General features: G+C 34.1%; 2 protein-coding genes across 2 annotated transcripts in view; both read right to left on the bottom strand.

The window, feature by feature from the left end:
• LOC140700566 (tRNA (32-2'-O)-methyltransferase regulator THADA-like) overlaps nt 1-10,790 on the bottom strand; it is a 99,836-nt gene extending 89,046 nt beyond the window's left edge. Inside the window, exons 1-2 of the mRNA XM_072973989.1 lie at nt 10,758-10,790; nt 2,709-2,800 (exon numbers count right to left, since the gene is read on the bottom strand). The gene's annotated coding sequence lies outside the window, so the exon portion shown is untranslated. The remainder of the gene's footprint in view (nt 1-2,708; nt 2,801-10,757) is intronic.
• The window catches only part of LOC140685378 (tRNA (32-2'-O)-methyltransferase regulator THADA-like), a 68,103-nt gene continuing 54,937 nt past the window's right edge, over nt 10,759-23,924 (bottom strand). Inside the window, exons 23-24 of the mRNA XM_072973985.1 lie at nt 15,768-15,881; nt 10,759-10,880 (exon numbers count right to left, since the gene is read on the bottom strand). Of these exons, the coding sequence (XP_072830086.1) occupies nt 15,836-15,881 (46 nt within the window). The 3' untranslated portion in view covers nt 10,759-10,880; nt 15,768-15,835. The remainder of the gene's footprint in view (nt 10,881-15,767; nt 15,882-23,924) is intronic.

The raw sequence follows: 23,924 nt of genomic DNA, 5'->3' as shown, positions 1-23,924 counted from the left end.
AAAACCAAGGCCCAGAGAAGTTAACTAATTTGTCTCAGTTGGTTACCGTAGCTATGCGGGAACAAAGGCAGGAGTAGAAACCAGATTCCTTATCTCTTCTCTAGTAACAAACTTTACTGATTCATTAAGCAAGTATTTCTGTGTGCCCATTATATGCCAGACACTATGCTAGGCACCAAGTATACAAAAGCAGGGATAAGATACTAACCCTGTACTCCAAAGCACAGCGTAACTATAAGGCAATGGGATGGGTTCAACGATAGAAGTGGTAACTGAGAAAGAGCAAACTATATCTCTAATTGCACAGGACTTCCAGTATTTTAAAAGACCTGTTAATAGTTTGTTTTATCCTCCCCATATCACCATCAGGACAGAACACACATCTTATTACTCTTGCTGTATAGATGGAGAAACTGAAGTGCAAAGCAGATAAGGGAGTCTATTTAGGTCATCTCCAGTGGCAGCAAAATGCCTAGAAATCAAGTCTGTTTACTCCAAGATAGACATTTTCCCCCAATTAGATGGGAAAAGCAGATGTTCTTTTTACATCCAGTTACCTTCTGATCAAGAGCACACACTTGCAAGACTGTGTGCAGAACAACCTGTGGCTGTGAGAGTAGACTTCACTGGCCTATGAGGTCTCATCAGCTGAGTTTAGTTATTCAATGGTTGAGTAACCAACCAACAAGACATCATTATTACTAGCATTCTTATAGTGCCCATCATAGATACACAGAACAGCAGGAAAAGGTTCTGCCCTCAGGAAGTTAATATTGTAGGGAAGAGGTACATAAACATTTCAACCAAAAGTGACATAATTAAACAAACTACAACTAGAAGAACCATTACAAATAATAGCAAGTTTAACATGTTAAAGGTTTTACAGAGCAAATCTAGTGGGTGCTGCCAAGAAGCATTCTCTTTAAGGATCAAACAGAGAACAGAAGCTTTGTATATGTAATGATATATACCAACCTTCAGATTATTGAAATAAAAACTCTTACCAAAAATGCTCACCACATTAAAAAAAAATTAACTTCCTAATACTTTCATTTCACTTTTCAGCTTTACTCCAAACAATTATCTGAATATTCCATTTCTCTCTTTCTAGGAAAGATACATATTTTGTAACCTTCCCTGTTTAAGAGGAATGAATTATTATGGAGGTTCCCAAAAGTATGCTGTGGCAAAGAGTATTCAACAGTGTGGTTTCTCTGTGCTATTCTTCCACCCTCTTTCGGATGCAACCTACATGAAATGAATCTGATAATTTTCTCCTGTACATAGTAAAATTTGTATGCACATCCAAGAATTTTTTTTAAAAAGTACAAGAGAAAAAAAGCATTTCTTCATTTCACATTTCTTCAATTTAAACATTAATTTCACTTGTCTGATAACCTCGTATCATTTTATTTATACACTATTTATCATAGTCTTATATGACCAAACTGAAACCATAGCGCTTTATAGAATTATTAACAAAATAAATAAAACTGAAAAGAAACAAATATTAGTGATTTCAAACTAGTGACAGAATTTTTTAAGGAACCAGGTAAATAGTAAAAATTATAAGCATCCTTTCAAAGGACTAATGTTATCATTATTAAAAATACAATTCAGCTAAAAAAAAAACTCTAACATACTCAAGGGATTCATACATATAGCCAATTTCTTTCCTTTTAGATATTTATTGAATTTTATAGGGTGATAAGTAGCAATTTAAATGACAATTCAAAGCACCAGTTGGTTTCATTAGAATTACCAATAGTATATCATAAAATTATTTCATGACTTAGTTCCAACACAAGAAAATATATTTTTAATGAACAACAGCTTAAAACCTAAATTAAAAGTGTGATAATCAACTCTTTAGGGTAAGAGGGGAATAGGGTCTGATTTACCTCTAGATCATCAAAGAGAAACACTACTGGACCAAACTGGATCCTAAAGGACGTTAAGAAAGTAATTAAGCATGCAGCGACAGTGACATCTAGTGTTAGCAACTGCAAGCCACTCAACTACAAGCCATTAAACCCTCCTAAATGCTAAAGAAATGACTATTCAAAGCTTCTCTTCTTTAAAAAACAACAAACAGAACTTGTGCATTGTATCTAAAAATTATTCATAATCAAAATGTTTCCGTAAGTTTTCTTTCAAGACATTACAAAAAAACCTTCAGAGATAAACATCTTAGAGAGTAAATAAAGCACCAAAGAACTAAAAGTAAAAAGCACTGTTTATTCTGTGTGGCCAACTTCTGTAACCACTCTCATTAGAGTTTAATGCAAAGGTAATCTGGGACATGTTCTGATGAGTATATCATAAACATTTAAACTTCCAGTTACTATAAAAGTAAAGATATTGCATAAGCTAGTACTTGACACATCAAGAAAAAGCAATTTAGGACATTTCAGGAATACCTGAAGATGCAAATCAAAAAAAAAAAAAAAAACTCTTTAGCTGTTGCACTGAGAAACAAGCTGTACATTTCAGTCCTTGCTCTATTTTTGTTGCTTTAAAAGGTCCACTTATTACAGTAGACATTTTTGCCCAAGGGCTTAGAATTTGGCAGCGTAGGTTAATTTACTGTAGTATTTTTATAGTTTTATGCTCTAGATGAATTTATAAAAGTAAGCAAAATTCCAAAAATTACTCTTGGCTAGGACAATATTTTGTAAAAAGTAAAGTTAGCATTAGATAAAGCTTACCTATTTTTTTTTGAAAGTTCATCCTTTCCCCTTTTAACTCCAAATATTCTTGTGATCAAGGTACTAAAAAGAAGTGTGGATGAATTTCTCACCTAATGTTAAAATACATACATAATAAAGATTAAGAAATATTCATGACATGAAACCAACATTTACAATATTCGAATTAGACATTCAAAATCATTCCCCGATTGCTTCGTGTGGGGCTAAAGAAGATAGTTTGTGTTCATAAAATAAGACAATTTTCAATAATTTTATAGTAATTATCTCAATGACGTCCTCTTAAACTGAGCTCTACAATCCAACCACATGCACACAACACAGCTTTTTCTGATACTTCTAATATTACCTCCAACAGTTTTCATTATCTTTGTACTTGTATCTTCAAATAACTAAGACAAAATAAATAAATAAGCTCATTTATCCACATCATTTCTGATGATAAGTATTCCAGTAAAGAGCTCAGCTCTTTTCATTTATTTTCTCTAATCATTTACCTATGAGAAAATATTTATAAGACCTAACTCAAAGGATCCACATTATTAATATGGCCAAGAAAATGTTTAATGTCATAATCAAAATGTTGATTAACCCCACAATGCCAGTAACCTAATAAAGTAATTTTAAGCCTAAGATTATCTGAGATAATTCGTTCATAAAAATAAGAAAGAACTATCATTAATAAACATGAATAATTTCTTCAAAATGGTAATAATAGAATAGATCTATTTCCAAACCAGTGTTTCAAGATGCTTTCCTATAGCATAAAAATGTCTTGATGTCAAGGAATATTGGGCTTCCTCAATTATCTTGCCAAATCACAGTGATATGTATAAATACGTACTGATTGCCCTACAGTGTGTAAGGCCCTATACCAGCACTATGGAGAACATCTGGAAACAGAAGACACTTACTGCTAACACAGAGCTTATATTCTAATTAGACAGGGATCACATGGTGGGTTAAATAGCAATATAAGAAGAAAGCTAATTAAAAGTAACAACGTAAGATTTAGAAAACAGCCTCCCGAAACTACTGCCCTAAGGATCACAAACTCAAATGCCCACAAAGGCCAGTGAGTGCGGAGGCAGCAGAGGACTGAGGCTAATGCAGTCACTGTTAAGCTTCAGCTGAAGCTGTTGCCCTGAGGGAACATAAGCCCAGTGCTGCCAGATCTTCTGCTTTTTCAAGAGAAGCCAGAAACCCCAATTTTTATGTGAAATCTATTTTGAAATGTTGGCAACAAATTAAAGGGGAAAAAAAAAACACTATTGTGGAGGCCAAATAAAACACAGTTGTAGGCTAGATTCAGTGGGCTTTTTTTTTTTACTATATTCACAAAGTAGGAAACTATCACCACTACCTAATTCCAGAATATTTTCATCACTCCAAAATGAAACCCCATATATATTAACAGCCATTCCCCATCCTCCCACACTAGGCAAGGGCTAATCTACTTTCTGTCTCTAGGGATTAGCCTATTTTGGACATTTCACATTCATAAGATCATGTGACATGCAGCGTTTTATGTCTGGATTCTTTCATTTGGCTTTCATTCTCAAGATTCACCCATGTTGTAGCGTGTATCAGTATGGCATTCCTTTTTATGGTGGAATAATATTCCATTGTATGGATATACCATATTAAAAAAATCTACTCATCATTTGATGAACACTGGGTTGTTTCCACTTTTTCACTGTTATTGATAATGATGCTATGAACATTCACATACAAAGTTTCTGTGTGACTGTGTTTTCATTTTTCTTGGGTATACCAAGAAGTGGTACTGCAGGGTCATATGGTAATACTGTTAACCTCCTGAAAGACTGCCAAAGTGGAGGTACCATTTACATTCTTACCAGCAGTGTATGAGGGCTCAATATTTATCAATTCTCTAAATCTTCCCCAGTAATTGTTACTGTCCATCTTTTTTATTATAGCTATACTACTGGCTATGATATGGTATCTCATTGTAGTTTTGACTTGCATTTCCCTGATGATTAACAATGTTTAGCAACTTTTCAAGTGTCTATTGGCCATGTGTATATCTTTTTTTTTTTTTTGAGAAATGTATTAAAATTCTTTGTCCATTTTTTAATTGGGTTGTCTTTTTATCATTGAGTTGTAAGAGTCCTTTATATATTCTGGATACTAATCAAATACATGATTATCAGATATATGATTTGCAAATATTTTCTCCCATTCTGCCAGCTGTCTTTTCATTTTCTTGATGGTATCCTTTGAAACAGGTATTTTAAATTTTGGTCATGTCTAATCTATCTTTTTTCTTTTGTTGCTTGTGCTTTAGGTGTCATATTTAAGAAACCATTACCTAATACAAGGTCACAAAGATTTACACCTAGTTTTCTTCTAAAGATTTTTATCATTTTGGCTCTTACTTTTAGGATTGTGATCCATTTTGAGTTAATTTCTGAATATGGTGCAATACAGGAAGCAAATTCATTCTTTTGCATGTGGATATTCAGTTGTCCCAGTACCATTTGTTAAACAGACTATTCTTTTCCGCCACTGAACTGCGTTGGCACCTTTTTTTTTTTTTTTAACCAAAAGTTAGGTTTTATTTCTGAACTCTTAATTCTATTCCACAGATCTATAAAAGTCTATCCTTATGGCATTACCACACTATCTTGATTACTGTTGCTTTGTCATAAGTTTCAAAATTCGGACATAAGAGTCTTCCAATTCTATTCTTTTTCAAGATTGTTTTGGCTATTCTGAGTCTCTTGCATTTCTCTCTGAATTTTAGAATGACCTTGTCAATTTCTGCAAGAGAGTCAAGTGGGATTTTAACAGAGATTGGAGTGAAATCTGTAGCTCAATTTGGGGAGTATTGCCATCTTAACAATATTAAATCTTCCAGTCCACGAACATGGAATATCTTCCCATTTATTTAGGCCTTCTTTAATTTCTGTTAACAACGGTTTGTCAGTTTCATTGCACAAATCTTGCACTCGTTTTGTTACATTTATTCCTAAATATTTATTCTTTTTGATGCTATTTTAAATGTAATTGTTTTCTTAATTTCATTCTTTGATTATTCAGTGTGTGTATGTGCGTGGTGAGTATACATTTATGTATGCATATGTGTGCATATGTATATTATATATTTCTCTTATGTATGTATGTCTTTTCTTATGTAACATAAATGCTCCCTTGACAAATATTTAAAAATATGAATGGAGACCCGTCCCTGTGCAATCACTATGTAGTACAGTCATTTATATACCATACATCTTCACTCTTAATAGTCACATCCTTGAGAATGGGATCTGCATATAATATCATAAAACATTTTATCTAGTGTACACAGTGCCAGTTTATAGTAGTATGAAATATTTTCTAAAAAAATTAAATGAGATTTGAAATCTAATTTGCTTTCCATCACTTCTTAGCCATGGACCTTGAAAAAGACACTTTAGATCACTAGTCCCTCATTTGCAATCCAGGAAAATCATACTGGAATTTCTAGGCTTATTATTAGGCCATGTTCTGGAGTTCATGGTGACTTTCTTCTACAGTAGCAAGACACTTCTAAGAGAAGAGATGGAGCTTCTAGCCCGCACACCACCTATGCGTGAATTAGAAAAAAAGCACTCTACCTGTGAGTGAATAAAGCTCCATGCCAAGGCAAACAGTCTAATAAGTAGAGCATGGCTGGGTTTCAGGGTTGCACAGCTTTCAGCCTGACACCCATGTGGCAACCTCACAACTACCAGAGGACCTGCAGACAGTGGTACCAACAGAGGCACAGAGTGCACACGGCAGCACTCCTGGGAAGATCTGAAAGGCTCTTTTTCCTCCTCTGAAACCCACTGGGTACTGTGAACCAGAGTTGGCCTGAGGGAAGCAAAGTAAGATGCACCAGGTAGAAATAAAAGCCCAGTGTGGGTCTGAGAAGTACCCTAACGTGGCACACTCAGGGCAAGCTGGGAAGTTGAGTTACCTGCCCTGCAATGAGAATGCAGGGAAAGAAGATCAGGTTACTGAACACAGAAAAGGGAATGCCCAGAAATGTCTCAGTTTCAAAACCTGCCCAGAAAATTCTCAGTTTTCATATATATGTGCCTATAAATTACTCTGTTACCTAAATTTTTAACTAAACTGGCTTCATTTCCAAAATACATGTCAACGATTATCATGTGTCATCATCTTTACTAATATTTCTCTATTCTGAGTCACCATCATCTCTTGGCAGAACTACTACAACAGCTTCCTGGCTGGTCTTCTCTTTCCCTCCCACCACCTTACAATCGAGTCTCCATTTTTAACTACGCCAGTCAGATCCCATTATTCACCTACTGTGAAACCCTCCTGTGCAGGGCTTTTCAAGAGCGGTGGGAACCAAGTTTCAAACCCCAGGTCTGTCCCAGCCACACCCATAGAGGCTGTAGCTCATCCAGCCATTTCCAGACTCAGATGAGATGCTACATCGCAGAGCCTGGGATTGGGTTTGTCCAGCAGCTGCCCAAGGGTTGTGATAACATCCCAAAGGGTGAACTTTGACCAATAAGAGACAGAAGATGGGACTGTTTCCAGAGTTGGTAGTTTCACATGGCCTGGCTAGAAGAGAAGATACACCACATGACCAAACAACCTGCTCTGTTCTCCTGCAAGGTTAAGGCCCACTTGGTAATGTCTTTCCTCCTTCCTGCCTCACGTTTTTCCTTCATTCATGCTGTTTCAGGTTTGTACCACTCAATAAAACCTTAGCACCTAGGCTATACCTCTACCTTTGTCTTCAAAGGAATAGGGTCAAAACCCTAGAAATGTAAGTAAAATGCACCTCTACTGTATGCCTATAATATCCAAAACTTTCTGCAATATTAGCACAGAATCTGGAGTCAGACAAAGAATGGTGATGGGTCCTTAGTCAAAGCTATTTCACCTCTCTGAACCTTGTCTTCTCTATCTGTAAAACGGGGTTATAATCACAGAATCTACCTAGCAGGGTTCTTCTGAGTACTAACTGAAATAGTCAATGTAAAGGATACTAAGCACATGAAAAATTTTCAGTAAGACAGCCACTATTATGATTATGTCTTACTTATCTTTGTATTTCTAGTAATTAATATCGTCTGCCACACAAGAGGTATTATGCCTAATGCCCAGTGTATTTACAACAATACATTTCCCCTGGATTTAAAAAAATGCCTAATAGGTGGCAAAGATCAAGAGATCTGTATAGTCTCAATACAAACTGAGAAACCTGTAAAAACTAAATATATACATGAATTTTCCTAGGATATGTTCCTTTACTGCAAAATTAAAATTAAGTTTGTTTTACTTGTGTTTTTTCCTAACTTATCAAACAAAACAATTAGGTCAAAAATACAGATGTACCTTTAGGCACAAGACATAGTCCTGAGAAGATGTGTACAAATCATATTTCTATAAATCAAACCATATTTCACAGGTGTTCAGGAAAAATCACTCTTTAAATGACTTCAGTAGAGAATGCTGTGGTAAATTGTTTTGTAAAACAAAGACTTCTTCACATTCATTGAGTATGCTGGTTTATAATTCGGGCATATCTTACATTAGGTTTTTTATAATGAAGGAAATGTAATAATCAGTATCTTAAAATCACTGTATGGATCACGACAGCTATGATGTTTCTTCTTTCTAGTAAAGCAAACAAACTGGATAGAAACAAAAAGACTTCCTTATAACCTGTGTTAAAAGGGAAGACTCCCCCCAAATAAAACTATATATACACAAACACTTAAATATATTTGTCTTTTGTAGATATGTGTGTATACATGTACTTCACACATATGAAACCCACGTAGAGAAAAAAGAGAAAGAAAGAATACCCCAAATTATTCTTTCTGCATGGTAGCTTTAACAGGGAACTTTTGCTTTTCTTTTTATGCTTTTATTTTCAAAATTTCTGCAGCGCACATGTGTTACTGTTTTAAAAAATGACCCATTCATTTCTGTTTCAGTTTGCTAAAAAGTTGGAAAAGTTGCCAGGTTTCATTCTCTGAAAGCTCTTTCACAGAGAACGTTTCTCTGTTCATCAGGAATTAATGGCTTGAAGAAAACAATACTGATATTTCTGGCAATCAGTTTTATGATCTCTACTTTTCCTGACGGTCAAGCCACATTCCCACCTCTCCTGACGGTATACTGCTATTGCTCCATTTCCTGTAAACGCAAAAGGTAAACACTGTGTCCTCAGGAGAAGTTAGGCAATGCTCCTAGACAGAATTTCAGACATTTATCTTTCTTACAGGAAGATGTACAATTTTCCAGGCAAGCATTGGCAACCTTGAGGATTCCTCTTTACTTTGGGAGTCTGTGCCTTGGGCTACATTGCAATATACTGACTCTCAATCGGGGGCTCACCAGACAGTTATGAAATGCTTTATACCACTCACTAATTGGAAAGCCTGCCTTGCTAGTAAATTCTCCATTTTGTAGGTAACATTTTGAGGTCTAGCTTCTTTTCTTCCTTCTTTTCTTCGCTCCCTTGCCAGTCTTTTTTTTTTTGTTTGGGGGGATTTTTTTAGCTACAGTCAAGTACCTACAAACCGCAGATTAGTCTCCTTTATTCAACAAGGCACAATGATGTAGGAAAACAATAAAATCATGGTGTTTCTCCCAGGAATTATGTTTTAAAAACATGTAAAAGTTTATTTTCTTAAATCCAGCAACTATACTGGGTATTGCCTACTATCTTAGGGTTTTGAATCGAAAAGTTTGGACAGCGATCATATTTCAAAAAATGGGACTCAGTATTTAATTTCCCCCATTTTAATGTTCTGTGAGTGTCTATTTTTTTCACCTTTTGATAGAGTATATTTCCAGCACTCGCTTAACACACTGAAACTCAGAATACACAACATCCAAAAGAAAAACACATCCAAATACTTAGTCATTCTGCATCCAGCTTAACGTCACTAATCGTGAGGGAAACGCAAATCAAAACCACAGTGAGAAACCACTTCAGACCTATTAGGATGGCTTTTATCAAAGAAGATAGAAACTAACTAGTGTTGGTGAGGGTGCGAAGAAAATGGAACTCTTGTGCATTGCTGATGGGAGTGAAAATCGGTGCTGCCACTGTGGAAAACAGTTCGGCAGGTCCTCAAAAAGTTAAATGATATACGCGAAGGAAATGTAAGCAGGAACTCAAACAGACACTTGCACGCCAATGTTCACTGCAGCATTATTCACAATAGCCAAAAAGAAACAAACTGAACATCCATCAACAGATAAACGAACAAACAAAATGTCATATATCCACACAGTAGAATTTCATTCAGCCTTAAAAAAGAAATTATGATATATGCAACAACATGGATAAATCTTGAAAACGCTATGCTAAGTGAAATAATCCAAACACAAAAAGACAAATACTGTTATGAGTCCACCTATATGTGGTACCTAGAATAAGCAAATTCACAGAGACAGAAAGTAGAATTCACACAAAAGCTGAAGGGAGGAAATAATGAGAAGTTACTATTAAACAGGTACAAAGTTTCTGCCCGGGAAGATGAAAAAGTTCTGGAAATGGAGAGTGGTGATGACTGCACAACATTGTGAGTTACACTGCCACTGAATGGTATACCTAAAAATGGTTAATATGGTCAACTTTTTAAAAGTAATAATTGACAGCTTAAACAAAAATATTGACAATATAGTGTGGGTTTATTACATACATAAAAGTAAAATGTATAATAAAAGCACAAAGATTGGGAGGAGAGAAATGGAAGTATATATTATTAGGTTCTTAGACTTTAAGTGAAGTGGTAAAATATCACTTGAGGGTAGACTGTGATGTTAAAGATGTATATCAGAAACTCTAAAGCAATCACTAAAATAAGAAAACAAGGAGTCATGGCTAATAAACCAACAAAGGAAACAGAATGTAACCATAAAATGCCAAGGGTAAAAATGTAGCCTGAGCTATTCCTTAGAGAAACTCCTTGATAAAATGGAATAGATATTTTTTATCATCCACTGAAAGGTTAGTTTATTAACATCTACTCAGAGGTATAATTAAGTCAATGAAAAAGCACTTACTGCCCAGACTGGGGATGTAAAGCCCAGAATTGCAGCCTTAGTTCCATCAGCAACATAAGGGATAATAATTTCTCCCAGACGTGTATCTCTGAACAAGGCTCTAAGGATATTTAAAGCGTGAACCTAGAATAAAAAGTTCAAAATTAGTTGTAGGCTCAAAACTATTGAAGACTTCTAAATCTGTACATATCTAGTAGCATAGCCTCAAAACAAACAAACAAAAATTAATAAATTACAAGAATAAATGGATAATTCACAAATGAAATAGCAGATTTTAATAAAATCTAATAACTAATAACTGATAAATCAAATTTTTTAAAGTTAGCAAGATTTGAACAATGCAATAAAAAAAGCTTGATCCAATGGACATATGTAGAATCTGTACCTAAAAAATAGAGACAGTACATTCTTTTCAAGCACACATGAAACATTTATTTTTTTAAAAATGACCTCACACGTAGCCACAAATAAAGCCTCAACAAATACCAAATAACTAATATCTTACAGATTATGCTCTGATCATAGTAGAATTAAGTTAGAAATCAATTTGTTTATATACCTTTAAAACTGATACATTTTAAAACACTGGTCAAAGAAAAACATTTAATATTTAGAGCTGAACAAAGATGCTACAATTCAACACTTGTGCCATGCACTTTAAGTAGAACGTAAAAGAAAAGTACACCTTAAATGTTTCTACTAAACAAAGTGAATTGGAAAAAATGTCCAATTAAGATGACAAAAAAAAAAGAACTCAGAATAAAGAAAGAAAATTAAAAAGAGCAGAAAATTTGAAAATAGCAATGATATAACTAAGAGTATTAACAAAACCAAAAGGTGATTCTTTGAAATAGAAACAAGACTCTGACAAGATTAACCAAGAAGAGAATGAAGAAAATAAGCAATAGTATGAATACCAAAGTGGACATGACTACATGTGCATCAGAGAATAAAGCAAAAATATTACTATTCCAATTAATTAGAAAAATTAAGACAAAATGAATAATTTCCTAGAAAACAGAACTAACCAAAACAAATTCAGGGAGAAATGGAGAAGCAAGACAGACACTACATCATATAAAGAAAATCAACAGTTAAAAAACAGACCAAAAAGAAAACAAAAAAAGCCAAACCCAACAAAATAATCACACACACACACACACACACACACACACAAAAGACCAACGTGAGCTTACAGATGAATTCTACCAAATATTCAAAGAATAAATAATCCAAATCTGTATTAAACTGTTTAGAGAAGACTCCCAAATTTATTTTATCAGTCTAGTACAGCCTGGCTTTCAAAATAAGGTAGAGACAACTACTTTGAGAAACAATAGTATCTATCAAAGCTCAACATACACATACCCAATAACCACTCCCAAGTATCTACTCAAAAGAAACGTATATCTGTGCTCACCATCAGGCATGTACAAGAGTGTTCTTAAAAGTACTATCCTCAATAACCTCAGATTTTAAACTACCCAAATGTTCATAAACAGAAGAATGGTAAATAAACTGTATACTATTACAAAGCAATGAAAATGAGTAACTCACAATATGGATGGCTATCATAAACATAATGTTGGTCAAAAGAAACCATATCAAAAGGATATATAACGTATGATTACATTTACATGAAATTAGAAAAAAAGACAGGTAAAACTAAGGAATTAAAATTAAGCTAGTGGTTACACTGGTAAAAAGTACTGATTAGAAGGCAGTATGAAGGGGGCTTTCAGGTGTTAAAATGTTCTGTTTCTTGCTGGTTATAGAAGTATGTTTACTTTGTGAAACTTTATAGAGGCACACATATTATTTGTATGTATAATTCAATACAAATTTCACATAAAAATAGGGACAGGTACAGCATGAAAAAGGAAAACCACATGTTAATCCAGGGAAAATACGAGAAAAAAAGGTTTTTTTTAAGTTTAAGTGAATCTAGCAATGAGTAAAAAAAATTATTTCAAAGTTGGGAGTTCATTCTCTGTAGGGAAAGATGGTATTATACTAAAAAGTCAATATAATTCATGATGTTTGCAAATTCTAGAAGAAAACATTTATCTCAAAAATGCTTGAAAGCATTCAATAAAACTTGATTTATTTGATGAGATAAGAGATAGATTAAAACTTACAGCAAATATCAGAAACAACAAAAGGATGCTCACTATCTCTATTTCTATACAAAACTGTACTACAGGTGCCAGCCAGCAGAATAAGAAAAAATTTTTTAAAGAATTTGAAAAGTAAAGCAAATTTAGCATTATTTACTAAAGATAGGATTATCTATAAAGAAAATCCAAAGAATTTACAGACAAGTCATTAATTGTAATACAGCAATTTAGATAGGTTGTTGAACATTTCATAAAAGATCTATATGACTTTCACAGAAAATTATTCTTAAATATAATGAAAAACATTAAGGAAGATCTGAATAAATGGAGAAATAAGCCACGGACATGGACTGGAAGAGTCAATACCAAAAAAAATTTTTCCCAAATAAATCAATAAATTTAAATTTCAACCAAAATTCAAAAAAGGCTTTGCAGTTGAGCTTAGCCAGCTGATTCTAAAATTTATATGGAAAAGCAATGGGACAAATATTCCCAAGGTAATTCTGAAGAAAAACAGAAAAAGGAGATTCACCCTACCAGATACCAAAACTTATTGAAAAAATATAGTAATTAAAACAGTGATTTTGGCCCAAGGATAGACTAACAGACTGATAGAATAGAGCACAGAAACAGACACACATGTCGACAGAAACAGTACATGAGAGAAGTGATGTCATAAATGAAGGGGAAAGAATGTATTACATAAAAAATGATTGTATATTGCTAATCCAAGGGAAAATACTAAATTATTTTCTTTTACAAACAAAAACAGATTAGAGATGGTATAAAGACGGAAATGTGACAAGTGAAACTTTAAAACTTTAAAAAGAAAATGTAAAATATCTTTCTGACCCTGATCCAAATGCACAAACCATAAAAGAAAAGGCTGATGTATTCCATTTGGTTAAAATTTAAAATTTCCAGGCAATAATAGAATAATAAGCAAAGTGAAGAGAAGCGGCAGACTGGGGAAGATATGTGTAATGCAAAAAGGAAAAAATATAAGAAAAATAATTTTAAAACAACAACAAAAAACTCAACTCCTGCAAAACAAAGACAAATAACCAAATTAAAGGTAGACAAAGTCTTTAAACAGGCAATTCACAGAAGTTATCCAAAAGACTAATAAATACATGGAAAGATGTTAAGGCTAGCCAGTCATCAGAGAATGCAAAATAAAAATGGGAAATACCATTTCACACCAAGTAGAAAGGCAAAAATTTGTATACAACGAAATACTGCTCAGAAATGAAAATGAACTTGGAGCTTACTAATTTTTTAAAATGTTGATTGAAAAAACCCCAAACTATAAAACGATGTGCAGATATCACCATTCATGTAAAAAAATCTCTTAAAAGAATAAAAAAAATGCATGAAATGATTTGGTTTAGTGATTATAGCTGAGGAGGAAGAAAGGGAAATAGGATGTGGAGGAATCTACAGTGTACACAATTTTATCTGTAATGTTTCACTTAAACTTGGAATCGGTTTCATGGATGTTGATTATTCACCAGACATTTTTATGTGCTGAAATGTTTCACAGATACATTATAAAAATAAATAAAGCATGAGGGGGAGAAGGAAGGCAAATATCATCTAACACCTAGAAGGCTGGTCAGAGATGAAATTTTAAATTTTTACCAATTTAATAAAAATGATCACTAGTGGCAATTAATGATCTTGAAGCTAATTAAGGCAATAATTTAAAGCCCTCTTTAAAACCAAACTCCATTATTTTTAGATATTCTTATTAAAAATACTATTTTTTTAAGGTGATAGTCTAAGAAAATGGAACCAATTACATTTTTCACATTTTGGAGGGGGGAATATCATAAAATCTGAAAGGTGATCAGTAATTTTTTTTTACTTACTTTTTTTTAATTGGAGTTTACCAACGTTGTGTCAATTTCTGAGGTACAACATAATAGCTCAGTCATACATGTACATATATATATTCGACTTCATATTCTTTTTCATTATAGGTTACTACAAGATATTGAATATAATTCCCTGTGCTATACAGTATAAACCTGTTGGTTATATATTTTATATATAGTAGTTAGTATCTGCAAATCTAACTTTTTATTTAAAATTTTTAAAGAAATTTCGCATCATAGCGTCACAGGCTACCATTTGACATGTGTTAACAAATCCTATCCTTTTCCACTTGTCCACATTCTGGCCCAGGGGCTTCCCTTTAAAACCTCCCACAGGCTCCGAAATAAAACCATATAAACTTATTGTACTTGATTGTAAACTTCAGCTCTCAGTCTGTCCTCTGACCTAACATGGGCCTCCCACAGTTGGGTAGAAACATCCTACCATGAAGCATTTACTGAGAAAGCCCAGACAAGAAGTATCTGACAGGTGTTTACTACCATAGAATGGAGTAGAGCTGTGTGGAATACTTAACCCAACTTCACAGACACACACAAATATATACTTAAACCAATGTTAGCAGTGACTAAAAGGGACAAAGTATTAGCTAAAATCAAAATGTGAACATATCAGAAGTCAGACACTCCATTTTAGGGACAGATTGAACTGCTGAATTATAAAATATACAACAACTCAAAGCAGCACACATAAAATTTTAAAGTGACAGCACATTCATTTTTAGATACAATAGTAATATTATAAAATATCTTGCCTAAATTGACTGTTTTCACTAGAGTTTAAAAATAGATCACTTTGGTCAATATATATCAACTAAAGCAATGGTTTATTTTGTGGCCCCAAAACCCAAACCAAAGCAAAACTCATCCAAAAAACCTTCAATGTATGTCTTATCTTCAAGAGTTCGGTATCTTGAGCAGATTACATATTTTTTTAAAGTACAGCGAATATTTAAAACCACTGACTTCCTAGCAGGGTTGTAGATTTCCATTATTACCTTGGGGACTGTGCTCTGTGAGTCATCTGTAGGCCCAGCCAAAGAGATTAACTCTTTCATTGTTATTTTCAATAAATCCATTTTACCTTTCTTAGGTTCAGATGCCAACAATGCCTATGGAAAAACAAGGCAAAAATTATCAGGACCATTAATTTATATACACCTGTTCGCTACTTCCCAGAACTGACTCCAAAATGCAAAATCCCCTCTATAAAAACATGTGGTGTTAAGCAAGTTAATTAAGCCATGTGGCCTTGGACAAGCAGCTTAACCTCTCCACCCTTCAGATTTTTCATCTGTAAAATTAGGTGGTGGTATCATGGAATCTCTAAGGTCACCTTTAGTTTGCTTGTTAATTATATTATTCTAAGAGGTTGAAAATGGCTCTTGCTGACAACTCTTCCAGGACCATAATTAGGTGGCAGGTCTCAGATACAATAAGCAAGTCAGTTTTAGTAACAAATTTATCCAACAAGAAACTTCTCTTTACCTGAAAAACAAAAAAACCCTCTAGATTAAATTTCTTGTAAGGATTTGAAAACTCCCCAGAGATTAATCGGTTATTTAACTCTTAACAAGATTCTATCTGGAGGACTATCAAACTGTAGCACTGGAAACTCCATGGGACAAAAGGAGATGCTATAAACTTCAAAGAAGGTCCTGTATTTGAATTTTCAAGAGCTGCTTATTTATTTTGTGCCTAATGTTTTGCCAATATTCAACAAACATAAAAATAGGGTATCAAACCACTTGAGGCAATAAAAAGGAGTGAAGTACTGGTACATGTTACAACACGGATGAGCCTTGAAACATTATGTTAAGTGAAAGAAAAGATGCAAAGACCACGTATTATATGATTCCATTTACATGAAATGTCCAGAACGGACACATCAACAGAGACAGAAAATAGATTAGTGGTCGTGTAGGACTGGGAGCAGATGGAATATTTCATATGCATGTAGCTACTGGCTCCCAAGAGTGAAAGTTTCAAGCTATTCAGCTTCTTCTTCAGCATTTATAATCCATAAAAGAGGAAATAAAGATACAAAGGCAAAGCAATTCAGTTTAAAAAAAATTTCACAACATATTTATGCTCAGAAAACATATATACTATTTTTTTAATGACCATTTAAAAAACTGTGTATCTCTCTATACAAAAGGTAAGCTCATAAACTAAGCAGTAGGCAGTTTTTCTCTATAACTAACACCAAGCAGAGTTTTCCACCAGAGTAAGAATATAACTTTATTGGTATGTTATACTAAGCTATGCTAAAGAAAAATGGGGGCTCTCTGATGAGATTTTTCTAATAATTTAGAATTTTCAACTAAAATAAATAAAAGGCTATATTTGACTACTGATGTGTCTTCTGGCAACCACAGCTTTTATCCCCCAAAAGCTGTGTGTAGTTATGACATTCTGCCCAACGCTAGGTTAAGAAAGTGCAATCCTGACGCTTTGTCACTAGTACTGATATTTAGCACTACTTGGGAACCAGGGGTGGAAGCACATGGCACAAACATGCAACCAGACCTTGCTACTGCATTAACATCTGTCCTCAGACAGATGTGGGAGGCAAAAACACACGGGGTCAGAATAAATTACAGGCAGGAGAATGAACCACACTGATCCAGAATGGGTCAGATCAGAGAGCAGCTGATTTCTGAAGACTCCCAGAATCCACTCAACAGAACCACCTGGGTGATCTCTGTATCGAATCAACCTCTACAACTGGTGTTCACTGTCATAAAAAAATCATGACTTTGGAAATTTGAGGAAGGAATAAGAAAAAGAAGGGGAAAATGCTGGAGTATTAAAAAGCAGACTTCATTTCACTTATTTTCATTGCTTTTGTTACACCACCCAATTCCTAGATTTTATCCTACTGAGTATTAAACAAAGATCTTTCAGGTTGGATCTGATTTGGTATTGTTAGGACTTGGGTCTGCATTCTTTGGATTCATAAAGGTGATGGCCTTTTAATTTTGACACTGGAAATAAAATATTTTCCTATCAAATAGTAATATTTGGGTGTGCTGATAGGGAGCAATCTTTAAGGTATAATGCTAAGTGAAAAAAAGCAAGGAGCAAAACAGTATGTGAAACATGCTTTCATCCGCATTAAAAAAGAAAATGCATTCACATATATACACACACCCCACACACACTCTCATAGAAGGGTTCAGGAGGTAGAGTGCTGGGCTCAAGTTTTAGTTTTGTTCTTACTATCTCTGTGGCCTTTGGTAAGTCACTGACCTAATGTTTCTAAGTCTCAGTTTCTTCATCCACAATATGTGGATGATAATAGGGCTTGAGGAAGGATTAAATGAGATAATGCATGTGAAATAACCACTTACAAAAGTTCACTGCTATTAGGATTGGATTATTTTATGCATGGATATTTTCTGGAAGGATTCAAAAGAAATTGTTAACACTGGTTGCCTAAAGGGTCTTTGAAAGGAGAGGAAGAATATTTCTTCTAATTAAAAAAAAAAAAAGGCAGTATATGCACTTCCTGGAAGTGAGCAATGAATGTACCACACACAGGCAGAGCTTCTGCAGACTCACATTAGGGCATCTAAAAGGCATACATAAAGCAAACACTTGGAATTATCAGGAACCAAAAAGTAAAGGTAGACACTATTGCTATACATTAACACTGTTGGAAAAGAATAAATATTCCTACATTTGGACATTGGATTCCTACACTTTCTACTTTTCACCTCCTTTCTTCTTTATAATGGGTCTTAGGATTTGAAGCTATTACAGATTCCATTTCTTACAAAATCACACAGAGCATGTGTCTCATCTGTAAATAAGCTTTAATATCTAGGCCTGCACCACATTCAAAATGTTCTGGAAGTTAATCAAGCTCTCATTAACGTTCTGTATTGTGAAACTCCAGATTTCCAACAAGGAGAATATAACCTTACAGTTTATTGTAATTTATATTCCACATTTATAGAGATTATACATATTAAAAAAACACATTTTAAAGTATATTTTAGTAATCATTTTATCTCTCTCAAAGTGTGGTTCATCACAACTAAAATTTTCATCCAGAGCCTGTGGAGAATTAATAAAGTAAGTTATTTAGAAAGAGTCATAAACATTTTGAAATTATTTGGACATTACTGTTAGTGAGATTCTGCTCTATTATATTAACTGCTACTCTAGAGTGCTTAAAAATATTTGACTTTCAAAAAATTTTTCAACTTATGTCCTACTAAATTACGTAACATTATCCTAAGAAATAGTGTGTTTAGTGGTAAACCATTTTAGGAAGATCATAACTGGATTCAACTAAAATTAGTATGAAAATAAAAAGATCAAGTCCAAAGGAAAGTACTCTCTCTTTTTTAAACTAAAGAAGACAGTCTGCAGAAAGGTAATCCGTTACCTCCCTCCTGCTGCTTCCCACTCAGCTCCCTCAGCCACCAGAACCAACCATCAATAGTCTGAACACCAACGTTCAAAGAGATTCAAAGGCATAACAACCAAATGCAAAGTCTGAGCCTTGTTTAGATTCTAACTTGAAAAAAAAAAACTGTAAAAAAGATATTTTCAAATAACAGAGGAAATTTATATATGTACTAGATACCATATGACACCAAGGAATCATTTTAGGATGTGCCAATGACATTTGTGAATTCAAAACACAGAAAGAATTAAGAAACACAATTTAAAAAATCAATAATTAGAACAGAAGTTCACTCCATATGAAGCTTAATTTTCTGGAGCAGTCTGACAAAAATCTTAAAATAACTGTTTAGAATACTTAAGAGCTAAATGAAGGAATAATTTCTATTTAAAAAAGAACAAGAAATTATGAAAACCAGGCAGTACTGAAGTAAGAATAGGCATCTATGAAAATAAAGATATTGGAAATACTGGTAATGAAAATATACTTTCAAAATTTAAAAAAATAACAGATAAGATGAATTCTAGGGAATTACTGACTTAGAAGACAGTTTTCTGGAAAATGTACCCAAAATAGTACACAGAAGGATAAAAACACAAAATATACACATGTTATATATATATATGTGTGTAATATACACATACATATACACATACATACATACGATAGTTTGAGAGACTCTAATTTCATCTAACAGGAATTACAAAAAGCAGGAATCGAATGATTACTAGGAGAAAAATACTCAAAGAGATAGCTAAACATTTTCCAGAACTGAAGAAAGTCACAAAGCCTCAGATTCAAAGTATCTTCCAAGTACCTACTTCATGTAAATAAATTCATACCTAGACATATCATGGTGAAATTTTGATTAAAAGAAAATTTTATCACAAGATGGGGGGAAAAAAGTATATCTACAAAGGAACACCTATTATACCAAAGACAAGTTTCTCTTTGGCAATAATAAGAGATGCAATATCTTTAAAGCACTGAGGAAAAATAACTGTCAACCAGAATTCTATATGCAGCTAAACTACATTCGAAAGTAGAGAGATAAGATAAAGACAGAGACATAAGAGGAGTCTGGCTCCCAGAGTTCCACACAAAAAGAAATCCTAAAGGACATACTTCAACAAAGTAAATCCAGAGCAGTCCCAATGCGGTGCCTACCTTATGCCTCACATTTAATATGTCCCAAACTAAACTCCTGATCTTCCTCCATAAAGCTACTGTACTACAGTCTTCCCCATTCTAGTATATGAATAACGTAACTTAGGCCAAACATTTTAGAGTCATCCTTCCTCTCAAATACCATATTCAATCTGTTATCATCTTCTGTCTTTCTGTCTTCAAATTGCATTGATTCAGATCACGTTTTACTATCTCTACCACTCTCCAAACCATCACCGTCCCTTTCTTAAGTTACAATAATACAATAACTTCCTAATTAGTCTTTTTGCTTTTATTATTGCAATCTGTTCTCAACATAGCAGTCAAAGTAATCATTTTGAAGGACTAGATCATGACATTCCTCTGTTCACAAACTCGCCAATGACCCCCCATTTTACTCAGAATAAAAGCCAAAGTCCTTACTATGTCTTATAATAGTCCTCATTACCTCTCTAATCTTACCTACAACTACTTCACTTACTCACTCCACTCACAAATGGTTTACGAGCTATTCATTAAATACCCTAAGTCCATGCCTCCCAAGACTTTTGTACCTGACCTTCTCTATGTCTGGAATGCTTTTCCTCCAGCTATACAACTGTTGATGACAGTGTTCACTATACTTATCAACACATTCAAATCTTTCATACTAATTTTAATCTAGCAAAGAGACAGAGAGAGAGAGAGAAGTTAAATAATTTGCTCAAGGTTTATAGCTAACAAGTGACAGAGGGAGAATCAAAAATGTAGATTGACACCACAGCCCTTGTTTAATAAATTAAAGGCATTATTTCAAAGTGCCTGCCCTAAATGCTCAGATACACAGTTGGCTTGATCTGGTTCATGATAGAGATATTATCCACTCTCTTATTATTTGCTTCAGTGGATTTCATTCATTCATTTAGAAAAAAAAAAGATTAAGTTACTTGGCACTAATGCTGTGCCCTAGGAAAGGAGCAGTCAAATAAAAATTCCAAATTAGACATAATTCAGAAAGCATGTTTCTGCATCTAGAATGCATTACCAGAGTACACTGTTTTAAGGACTGCCTTCCTAACCATGTTACAGTCAGATTACTTTTTAGGTTGATTTCAGTCCCTGAATATCTACCATCAGAGTAGGGGCTAAAGCAGTTTTGAAACAAACTGGTGATACGGATGGAAAGCTAGCTCGAGAATTAAAATATCTTACAGAAAATCCACTCAGTGGATAGCCTACTTGTGACTGACTTGAGGTCAACTGTGTCTTATTCATTCTGGAGGTGCTCCAACTCCCTTAGACAAGTGGGGACATTTATTACTGTTAATAAACTGTTTCCTTACATTAACCGAATGACTCATTGCTGGCCTAATGAAATTATTTCACCTTCAAACACAAAGCAACTAATTTCACATTTTAAATGTGAAATACATTTAAAGCCAACATATGAAGCAAAATTCCCAGAAAATTATCAAGACTCAACTGTCAGGAAATTAATTATGTGTAACTGAACTAAAGGTTAAGCCCCTACCAATATCTTCATTTCCCAAATAACAACTTACAAAGCTGTTATCACTAAGGATTTTTAGCACAAGGAAGTAAATCCTTTCCCACAAACACACTTTTATTTTGTCAGCTTTAAGAGCAACTTCAAATAAAAATGTATTCAAATAAATAAGTTATTGGGTACAGAAGAGTAAATGTCAATAAAAACAAACCTATTTATTTACTGACTGTTAATAAACTTTTACCTCACTATGGTTCCTTATATCACTTTCCTTTTCACTTGCTAATCATTTAGATAATTCTAATAATGAAAAGAAAAATCAGTTTGTTTTTGGAACAAAACCAGGATTTGTCCCTGATTAGTAATGGTCTGATATACATCACAAAGACCTAGAGTATTATTCCCTCAGAGTACAGATGAAAACAGGAAACTGGAAAACATGTACTTTTCTTCATTTAAAAAAAAAAAAACGAAGTTTTCAGGAAAAGTAGAAGAAAGATAAGCTGATAATTTCAGAATCACCTCCAAACCTCTAACATATTAATGTTGTTACAAGGAATTCCACTTTCCTCGCTCACCCAAGTTCAAAGTTTTGCAAAGCAAAGTTTTTGGCTGCCTATAACATAAAAAAACAGGTCAGATTATTGATTTTAAACTAGAGTAGGAAGAGGGGCTATATCCTTTACTCAGAGAATATATATTTTAGGTTTAAAAGAAAAAAAAATTCACAATGTAAAAAAAAAGGTGTTTGCTTTTCATAAGTTTAAATATTCCATGCACTAGTCTAAAATCATCTACTGATGATACTGAACAAATTGACCTAAGTTTCCAAGAACAAGTAGAAAATGAGTCAGGAGGAGGATAAAGGCAGCTATGAGAGATATAGCACACTTTCTGAGAACCGAAACTTTTTTTCCATTTATTTTATACTGATGTAGCTTCTCATTTGTCCCAACCAGTCCTTCGCCTCTCTTTCATGCAATGCTATAATACACACATATGTACTTTATTTGTTGATCATCTTAAAGCTACTTACTAGGGTCCACACTTACTCATGTTTGTACAATTCCCAAGATACCTTTTTTTTTTAACCCATTTGAATGGAGCCTTTCAGAAAACAAACAACCCCCCATCGATTTCCAGGGAGCACCACATCCAAACTTCTTATCCTAGCTCACCAAGCCCTACATATTTGGACCACCCCGCTCAGCTTCATCTTATACCATTCTGTTCTTTAAATACACCAAAGGCTTTTACATTAGTTGCTCCCATTGCTTGGAAAGCTCTTCCCTCAAAAAGCTGTTGCTTCTTGTCATCCAAGCTCACTTTAGTGTAGGAGGAAAGAGAGATTTTTTCCTTACCACCAAACTTTATTACATCAGAATATATATTGCTGTCTGATAGTTTGTTATTATTTTCTAGATGTGCTCTAAAATATAAACTCCCTATCAAGGACACACTCTGTCCTATTCACCTCTTTATTCCCCACACCCAGAACAGGGCCTGGCATCCAACAGGGAACTCAATAAATATCTGTGGAATATACGAACAACTTATGACTTACCGACTCCATGAAGTGTACCATTCTAAAGCACAAGGCTGACAAAGAAAGAGGGTATAGTAACTAGAAAAGAAAGTATAAACAAAAGTGCTTTCCAATGATAAGAGCCACCATTAGAGGCAGGTGTTCCAATTCCTTAACTTCCTCAGACAGGTATAAACACATTCAGAGTCTCCACATACCAAGGTCATAGCATTGATATGAAGATACTCTCTACTGAAATCCCCAAGTAGCCAAAGTCAGCTTTGTTAGCCTAAGTACTATCTCAAGAGATAACTGTTTTCCAAGACTGAAAAACAAAACCAAGGACAGCATTCAAAACCCAACAGAGGGTTCAGGTTTGTGTAAAGTATGTATTTAACTAAGGTTTACACAGTTATGAACATGGGTTAGAAACCATGTTTCAAATGACCAATGTTTCTGAATTCCAGAAATATAGTATTTAATACCAGGTTATAAGCATTTCCCTTCTCTCTTAAGGCTCCTCAGGAGACCAGACCTGTGCCTACAACTATTTCCTCTCA

The sequence above is a fragment of the Vicugna pacos genome, chromosome 13, assembly GCF_048564905.1.
Source record: "Vicugna pacos chromosome 13, VicPac4, whole genome shotgun sequence".
NCBI classification, from domain to species: Eukaryota; Metazoa; Chordata; class Mammalia; order Artiodactyla; family Camelidae; genus Vicugna; species Vicugna pacos.
This window is presented reverse-complemented; position numbering and strand designations above follow the sequence as displayed.